Source organism: Sinohyriopsis cumingii, chromosome 2, assembly GCF_028554795.1.
Source record: "Sinohyriopsis cumingii isolate HCF-2022 chromosome 2, ASM2855479v2, whole genome shotgun sequence".
NCBI classification, from domain to species: domain Eukaryota; kingdom Metazoa; phylum Mollusca; class Bivalvia; order Unionida; family Unionidae; genus Sinohyriopsis; species Sinohyriopsis cumingii.
In genome coordinates, this window is record NC_142962.1 from 97566757 (window position 1) to 97576551 (window position 9795).

A 9795-nucleotide genomic window follows, 5' to 3' on the forward strand; every position below is an offset into this window, starting at 1 on the left:
AGGACTATAGTAAATTGTTATGTGTTTAGGCTTGAATAAACAGCAACACAAAAAAGAGTGAAAACAACAAGCTTTGAAAAAATATTTTATTTCCCTGGAAAATTCTGTAAAAATGAAAAAATATGAACTTACGATTTTAAGAATCAAATCCAAAAATATTCCATGAATAAAATTTTTGAAGTCCAAATAACAAAATGTTCTACTGATTTCAAGTCTGAATCCCCGATGAAGAATCCAAGATGGAAAATGATGATGTATGCTGTAATCTGTAGTGTTGAAGTCTACGGTTTCTTATAGAAACAAGAATTATCACTCCGGTTTTGGAAATCTGAATAAATTTTTATATAAACTGTCTTTGTTCAGCAATTTCACATGAGCACATGTATTTTCCAGGAAAAAAAAAATTAATCTTATGTCAATTGTTTAGGCTCGAAAAAACTGTAACACAAGAGTGAAAACAACAAGCTTTTAAAAATACAATAATTTATTTCCCTGGAAAAATGATCCAAAAATAATCAGAATAAAATTTTAGTAGTCCTAATAACAAAATGTTCATATGATTTCACGCATGAATCCCGAAGAAGAATCCAAGATGGAAGACGATGACGTATGCTACAATCTGTAGTGCTGAAGTCTACAGTTCCTTGTAGAAATAAAAATCATCACTCCGGTTTCTGATAGGTGAATAAATTTTTTTTAAAAACTGTCCTCGTTCCACAATATTAAATGAGCACACATATTTTCCAGAAAAATAACAGAATTAATCCTTTTGAATCCAAGTAATTTGAAATAACTCCAAACAGCACAACATACAACTAACAGTTTAACAGCCCAACTTCTACTGAGATTAATTCAACAAAACATGGGTTATATGGCCTATCTAAAACGTAAACAATGGTCACGTGATCATCTTCTGGAAGTTTAAAGAAGCAAGTACTTGTTACAGATCACCTTTACCCAGTTCAACCCTGACGAAAATCAATCACTTTTACCCTAAGAAATAAAAAATTAAAAACATCGTTTACATCTTAAAGACAAAGTCCCATCATGACCTTGGAAACAACCAATAATTTTAAAGTGAAATAGAACTTGTTTACAAAGGTTGCTAAAAATTCTGAAACAAGGTCAGGATTTAGATCAACACCTGGTGTTTATAAACTAACCGTCAAGGTCAAACTATTTTCTAAAAAAAAAGTATCTCTAGTGAATAAAATTTACATTACAATATCACGTAATGAAACATAAAAAATTTAAACTGACAAACAATTAAATATATATTAAATCAGATATAATTAAATCAAATATACATAACATTAATCCTTTTGAATCCAAGTAATTTGAAATAACTCCAAACAGTACAACATACAACTTCCAGTGTAAGAGCCCAGCTAGCATTAGAATATCTGTCCAAAACAAAGGTTACATCATTTTCGCAAATGCAGAAAGGAGGTCACGTGATCATGTTCCAGAACCTCGTAGAAATTATATACTTGTTAAAGATCACATACACCCAGTGTGGCCCTCATGAAAACCAATCATTTTACTCTAAAAAATAAAAATTGTTTACATCTTAACACATTAACACCTAGCAACGACTTTACGGGGCAGGAGGTAGTAGGCTACTGCCAAGCTCTGTAGCATCATGGTCATGCATGATACACCAAAGTGGGTGGTATTATAGAAAGGTAGACAGATTAGCTCTACAATGATACCAAATAATCTGGAATATCTAGTTACACTACAAAATACAGGTAGAAAAACGTATTTTTTTGGACCCGACTTTTTTTTAATACCCAAAATTCGCCAGTGGTCAGAATCCGATTTTGTGTCCGGATTTTAGTCTTTTTGGTCTCAGATCTAAGGCAAACCGGTATTAACTGCAAACAGACAGATAAGCCTTTGCAAAAAGTAGGATAAGATGGGCATTTGGAATAAAGAGTGGTCTCCATACAAAAATACTGGCTCCGTTTAGCAACAAAAAAAAATAATCCAACTTTTACCATTCTGCTCATGCACGAGTCAAGTAGACAAAGAAAAAAAAGAAATGTTTCTAACACAACTAGGCAGTATGTTATTCAAAGATGACCGGGGATTTGGTGTTTTCGAGCCTATTCAGAAATAGCTTTCAAAATGTGTTTCCTACTCGATTTTCAGGCAAAAATGACAAAAAGCTCCAGGGGTTAATGTGTTAAACAAGTAGTCCCATCTTGATCATGACAACAACCAATCATTTTAAAATAAAAATATAACTTATTATGTGGTTGCTACTAATTTTGAATCAAGGTAAGGATCTAGATCAACACCTGGTTGTTTACAAGACAGTCAAGGTCAAATTATTTTCTGGTAAAAGTATCGTCTCTAGTGAATAAATTTACATTACAATAGCATGAAATGAATTTTTTAAAAATAAAAACTGACAAACAATTAAATTGAAATAAATATATATTAAATTGGATATAATTAAATCAAATATACATAACAAAATGTACTTACAGCCTTTATTTTTAATATTACATCCTTGGTACATGAACATGTATTAGGACTATAGTAAAAGTACTTCCAGCCTTTATCTTGAACAATACACCATAGGTACATATATTATGACTAAAAAGTACATGCCTTTTATCAAGAGGGTGAACCAAGTAAAGCTTGGATCTGTTGGTACTGCTCCTCTATGGAAGGGGATTACTGCCATAATTATATGCACATATTTCCTAATCTTCTTTGATGCATTATTGTAAATGGCTGCTTGCAAGTGCTACTTTCATAATTCTATCAATGTATATTGTATTTTCATTGTTGCAAATTGTATGTGGCAGTTTGCAAGTGCTACATTCATAATTCTAGTCATGAATTTTCTATTTTTCATTGATCCAAGCTGTAAATGGTTGCTTGCAAGTTATTCAATCTCCTTTCCTTCTGCGTCATTGTATCTTGCGATTTGCCAACTACTGAATTGATTCTGTAGTTTGTCGTATGACAAACTTTGTCAGTTATTACAAGTTTTGTATATTCTGTTTATAAACTTTACATCATTCCAACTGCTGTTTTCGTACAGATGTGGCCTTGCAACAATGTAAATACTAAGTTTTATCAGTATCGTCTTTGTTGTCCAACTCATGTCACCATCTACTGTCATAATGGCATATTAGAGATTAACATGGCATTATGACAACAGACGGCGCTCTCGTTTTTCCTTTACCAGAAATAATGAATGCTCCCCACGGAGCTTTACGGCATTCATTTTGTGTCGATAACTCTTTCAGTCCCTTTTTTAAGGTGTACGTTAGCAATAAAGTTTTAGTTGTCTCTAAAACCATATGCTTTCTCGATTATCTAAGTGATTTAAAGCACCTTACGAAAACAAAAACACATACACTACAGCAAGGTGGTCCATCTTTTTCAACCCCAGTTTGACGCACATAAGTATTTGCCTTCACCGTTTAATAAAACTACTTCTCAGTGATACCTCTCATTACTTTGGAAACATTAGTCATTTTAGCAAAGTAAGGATCAGAAATGACAATGATATATTCCCTCATACTTTTCTTAACAAGCTTTCATCAGATGAACCATGGTTGTAAGGATTGTCTTGTACGTCACCCATTTTGACGCACCTCACAGACATCTATCTTTTCCTGTGATACTCTTGTACATAAGCTCCCGCGAAAATAAAATATTTCAGAGCAACATCAATAGCACATAAAAAGGTTTATAGGTAAAATGACGTTAAAAAAATAAAGCATTCCTTAAAGGTATTCTTATTCTTATCATGATCTTCATTTTGGAACATATTTTGCTGCAAAATAATAATCAAACTTGAAAATCATGTCTGTATCATGATTAAAATGTTTACTTGCGATTAGAAGTATTAGATTTAGTGTGCGATTGTTTTCCAATACTTAATTTGCATTGTTCACATACAGAACCTCAACCTTTGAATGTATTTATATAAAAAACACCAAAAACCCAGCTTTAAAACCGGTTTGCATCCTTTAAAACTTTTGTCTCTAAAAGTGGAAATAATCAGAGACAAAAGATGTTACAGGAGATTTTACTTTTATTTATTGTAATTCTTACCATCATCACTACAATTAAAATTAATATTTTGGTTCAATAATTTTAAATATATAAATACAGCACCCTTAGATTCTAACTATTCAGCTGCTCTTTGTCAAATTAAAGATTTAAAAAAATCTTTAAAGAATTTTTGAAATATGAATGTATGATGCATGATTCTAACTTGTTAATTGCGCTACTCTCTGCAATATGAAAGTAGTTTAGTGAATTACCTATGATCAAAGAAAGAGAGAGAGAGAGAGAATGCACCAAAACTGCATATTTCACTAAGTTATTGTAATTGTATACATGTATCCTGGGTCGATGAGTGTTTTAGGACAGTCTTCAGCAAGTATCAACAAAACAATAAATTCTACTGATCTTACTTGATAATTATACAGGGTAGAATTTTACAGATCACTGTCTTTTTATTTGGTTGTATTCTATTTAATTGCCTACATGTATCCTGGGTAGTTGAGGGTGTTTTGGGACAGTCTTTGTTGTTTTAGGGCAGTCATGGGGACTTTCATTTGGTGATAAATATCAATATGGGGGGAAAAAACTCCTGATCTTACTCGATAATTATACAAAGCAGGAATTTACTGATCACTGTCTTTTTTAAGGTTTGATTCAATATAATGGTATACACATATCCTGGGTAGGTGAGAGTGTTTTCGGACAGTCTTGAGCTAGCCCAATTACTTTCAGGGTGACAGATAGAAAAATTTAAACTGTTGGATGCCTAATTCATGCATAAGTTGTTGGAAATAATCAAACATAAAATTTCCTGGACAGATTTGGAGAGGCAAACAAGTGTTAAAAGCATTGCCTAAACTTTTAGAACAGTCTTTGCTTCAGTATTCTTCGAAGAAATGACTGGAAATCTTGAGGACGCACACATTACTCACTTTAATATAGCTTCATTGCAACAGTCCATTGACAGGATTGCAAATTTATGGTTTATTTATTTGTCTATGTACTTGTAATTTTAGGCAATGGTTAAGTAGCATCTGATTTGCTTCTTTTTTTCTCCATATTTTTGCCAACACGTGTCAAATCAGAAAAGAACTTAGACCTTACAGAGCATCTTGCGAATTCCTCAACATAGCATTGTCCCATATGTTTCTGACCTACATAATTTGCATTTTAAAGTTAAATCTTTAACAAAATAATACCAAGGCTTTGCTTTCAATGAACTGTATATTTTTCTGAATATATTTGTCCAATGATTTACAAAAATGAGACAATCTTATAAACTGGTACATCCCAGACTCAGCGAAGTCTGCCATTATTTTCCGTTTGGCCTAGTGGTTCACATACAGTTTCAAACTAATTTTATCACGAAATAGTGTACAAGAGGCAGCTAATATATATCCAGATAACCGATTCTGATCTTAAAACACACATTGCTATTTACACACTTGTTCAATTTTCGAAGTTTGTACGTTTTTATCATCAAAGGATAGCATGCAGGAAATTGATTGTTGCTACCTTACTCGGAAAAGGGTTAATGGTCAATCATCTATCAAATCACATGCATGTGAATGGGAAAGAGTTTGTCAATGTAACTCGTATCAAAACTAGGCCTACCTACTGATGTCCTCATGAATACATTTCGCTACAACACTAGAACTAACCGAGCTAAGGCGAGAGGCATTTTTAAAAAAAGTATGGTTCGTCGATGTACCTCTTAAATAAGTTTATATTTTTAGGAGACTTAGTCACCCACTTCGCCTGGTAGCGTGACCCTTGGCCTTCCCCCAAAAACTAAGAAAATTAGAACTACACCTCTCCCTCGATAACTCACGCACATCGGGGTCCAAAAACATCGACCGCACTATAAGTAAGGCGCGAGTTATAAAGGGACCTATATAAAAAAAGCCAAAGCCAATAAAGGGATCGACGTAAAGGCAAAAGGGGGGTGGGTGGGTTGGCAGGTTATAGTGTTGATTACTCAATTTATAATCGTGCTGAGATTAACTGTGAAAAAATATCTCTTCATAATGGTGTACTGTGTTTATTTTTCCCTCAGATTTGATTTGATACACCAGTAATGGTGTCACTGGAAATAATGGTTTAAAGTCTTTTTAAAAAAAATTGGGCCTACCACACAGTACAGAATACAAAAACTTTGATTTTGCATACAGTGTAAATTACCATCATATTCCTATCCCGTGTATCCATTAATTTCCTCCAACCAGACTTGGGTTCACAAGGTCAATGGTGTAATGAATTTTTTCAATTATACTGTATTTGTAATTGCAACTGAACATTGCATATATGATGTAATTGTATTTGTAAATGAAATTCTAGATTAGTGAAATTGTTCAATTACAATTCAATTACAAAAGCAAAGATAACTGTCTTTCGTAATTAAAAAAAAAATTATAAAAATTGAGAAAATATATGTGTTTATCGCAACTGCCAGGTGTTATGCTAATAATATATGAATTAATATAATAAACAATATGGACAAGTTTTAGGCAATAATGCTGGCTGTGCATTTATTTTATAGAAACATCAAGAATAATTTGGCTGCAAATTTAATGTGTTGAAATACTAAATCAGATGAAAATGTTCAATTACTAGACAAATATGATCAATCTCATGTCATTATATTAACGTTTGCTTATATTTGTATATTCTTGTTATATAACTCATGCACAAAATACACTAACCAAAATGTGTCCTTTATGATGCCTCATTATGGAGAAAAGGAAATTATATTTGTATTTGAAAAAAATAATCGTAACTAAACAGTCATAACTTTTTGCATATTAATTATTATTATTTTTGCATATTTTTGCATAATTGCAATTACAATTAACATCTGCAAGCACGTGTAATTGGGGGCAAAAGTTCGACATGAAGAAAAGACTTAAATGGTATGAAATTAGTAAATAAATTTCCTCCTTCCTCATAATGACTATTAAAGTACGCAGTTTATGCGACAGTCTGGGTTTCAAATTGCTATATTTATTTAAGTAACCTACATGGCAGTGATTCAACGACCTCCAAATGTCCTTACAAAGTTATTTCCCCTTTGTGAATTTTCGTGCCCAAAATAAACAAAACTTCTACAAATACTTGGTCATATAAACACATTTCGACCATCGCTTTCACTCCAAAAAATTCGAGATTTTTTTTACGTAAGCAAGGCAACTAGAATCTAACAGACTACTGCTTTTTTTTACGACTGCTTTATCAACCGCACCACTCCACTCACCTGACAACGGCATACTATGTTAGCCTTGTGAGAGATCATGTCTACTACTTTTCCTTTTCCTTCGTCTCCCCACTGTGTTCCCAAAACCACGGTAACAGGTGGATCGGAAATTCGGGCTCGTTTTGACGGAATGCCACAGTTTTCTTGCGTACCATTGCATAGGTTGGCCATTTTTCTTGGATTAAAGACCAAGGAAAACCTACATGCGCACAGTGTTCCAGAAGCACATCACACGGAGATTTGGCGGGAATTAGTGTTGTTTATCTAAGCGTTTCCCGTTGGTGACGTCACAATGATTCGATTAGGAGATTCATTGAAAATACAAGGGTGTTGAAAAACTCATAGAAAAGAAAAGGAAGTAAACAAAAAGAAGAGAAAAGGAATTTATTAAAAAGGAGATTTTGACAAGATGCTGTCTAAACGAGTAGTACCGATATGGCGAGCTCCAGTACATTCGCGGTTATTTTTTGGAATAAATTCTTTATGGTTTATGATATTTTAAATATAGTTTAAGAAGATCCCCATTGTGTCTGCAGCGCAAATGGATTCGAAACAAGATTTTAACTTCCACTCCATTATAAACATAAATAATTAATTAACTTTTTTTCTTCTTCTGGAGGGTGCTCTCCCCACAGGGACTCGTATCGTTGCTTAAAATTGACCTGTCATACATGTACTATATAAAAACTAGCTATTATATAGTACATGTATGACAAGTCAATTGTAAGCAACGATACGAGTCCCTGTGATCTTCTCAGACCATTTTGGGAGGCCCTCCTGTCCTACTTATGGTTGTATATGTGCTATATTTTTGTCTTTATTTATATTTTTCCATCTTTTATATGAATTTCATATTATAATCTTTGTATACATATATATAGAGTTTTTTGTGTGTACATATTGTATCTTTTTTGTTGTTGTTATTGTTGTTTCTTTTTTTGTTTTTTACATTTGTTGTTGAAAATAAGATGAAAATCTATTTAATGCATTCGTCGTCTTCCAGAAGGTAGGTTTCGCTCATTTTAGCCTCTTCTTCTCTCTTTTGCATGTTTATAGTTCTCCTTCTACGTCTGTCTCTGTTTAATTCTTCTTCTAGCGATGCTGTTTGATTTGGTTCTTTTGATGTTATCATTATGGTTTTCTGGTTTTCCAAACTGTATTCCGGACAATCATTATAGTCTTCCAGATATTTTTCTATCTCTATTTGCATTGTCTCTGTTATTTGTGTTGTTTTTGCCGTTGTTTTTATCTTTTTGCTACTCTGCTCTGGTTTTTGTTCCAATTTTCGTTGTTGTGTGTTTTCCTTCTTCATAACTGGCTGTGTTTGTTTCTTTTGTTTCTCTTGGATTACTTCTGCTTTGGTTTCTGTATTCCTGCTACTTGTTATTGTGCCTTCTGTTGTTGTTTATTGCTGGATTTGTTTTTGTACTAATTTGTGTTGTTGTTTTTCTCCTTGTTGTTGTTTTGAGCTTTTAGTTTCTTGATTTTTGTGTTGTTTTAGTCACTCTGTCTTTTGTTTCTGTTTTTCTTGCTGTTGTTGAAGTTTATTTTGTCCATTGTGTTGCCTTTGTTGTTATCCTTGTTCTACGTTTTGTTTTTCTACATGGTGTTGACGTTCCTGATCACCTTGTTGGTGTTGTTGTATTTTTCCTTGTTGTTGTTGTTGTTGTTTTTGTTCTTGTTGCCTTATAGTCGGGAAGATTTCCAGCGTAGCTCTGTAGGTTTGTTCTCCCTGAATGGGTTTCCGCCGGATTTTGGGGGCATTTGTGTGGGGTGTGCCCTGTCTCCCCGCATCTGTTGCACTTTCGGTGGTATATACATCCCTTATACCAAGCTTTTGTCAGAAAACCATGTAAGTAGAAAGCTCTTTTGATCCCTCTGAGGTTTTTTCCTTCATTTCCAGTATTCTGATACCGTTGTATATGGAAAATCCTGGAACCGTCGCCAATCTAGATTTTTCTACCCGTATACCGAATTTGTTTTGAAAGCGGTCGACCGTTTGTTCTAGGGGTATTTCCATGAGGATATCTGATAAATGGAGTTCTCTTGTCTGTTTCTTGATCTTTTTTAGGAGTGGTACTGGGTTTTTAACTACTACCCGTCTCTCCCGAAATATCTAGTTATCCAGAATGTAATACCGGCAAGTTCCCTCTTGGTCTTATTATATATCCCTCATATCCTTTTCTGTTGATTGAGTAAATTTGTTGTAAAATGTCCGGGTTCCTGGTTTGTAGGGCTATTATTACTGTGGACGTAGTAGGTACTCTTTCTCTCGGTATGTGTCTTATATCCAGTTCCTGGGTACCTTCCCGATAATAGCATTCAAGGTATGGCCCTTCTTCAGTCTCAGTGCTTCTTGTTTTAAAATACCTTTCCAGTTTCCTTATTGCATTATGAGCCTCCACCATGTTTTCTCGTTTTCCTTGCTCTTGAGTAGTATTCACTCTATGTTTTCTTGTTCTGTAGACTTGTATAAATTCTTGTATATATTTTATACTTTCGTATAAAAT

At 33.6% G+C, this 9795-nt stretch overlaps 1 protein-coding gene across 1 annotated transcript in view; it reads right to left on the minus strand.

Moving 5' to 3' along the window:
* LOC149805441 (adenylosuccinate synthetase isozyme 2-like) overlaps nt 1–7533 on the minus strand; it is a 77928-nt gene extending 70395 nt beyond the window's left edge. The window contains exon 1 of the mRNA XM_089950023.1: nt 7286–7533. Within this exon, the coding sequence (XP_089806149.1) occupies nt 7286–7456 (171 nt within the window). The 5' untranslated portion in view covers nt 7457–7533. The remainder of the gene's footprint in view (nt 1–7285) is intronic.
* Nucleotides 7534–9795: the final 2262 nt, after the last annotated feature.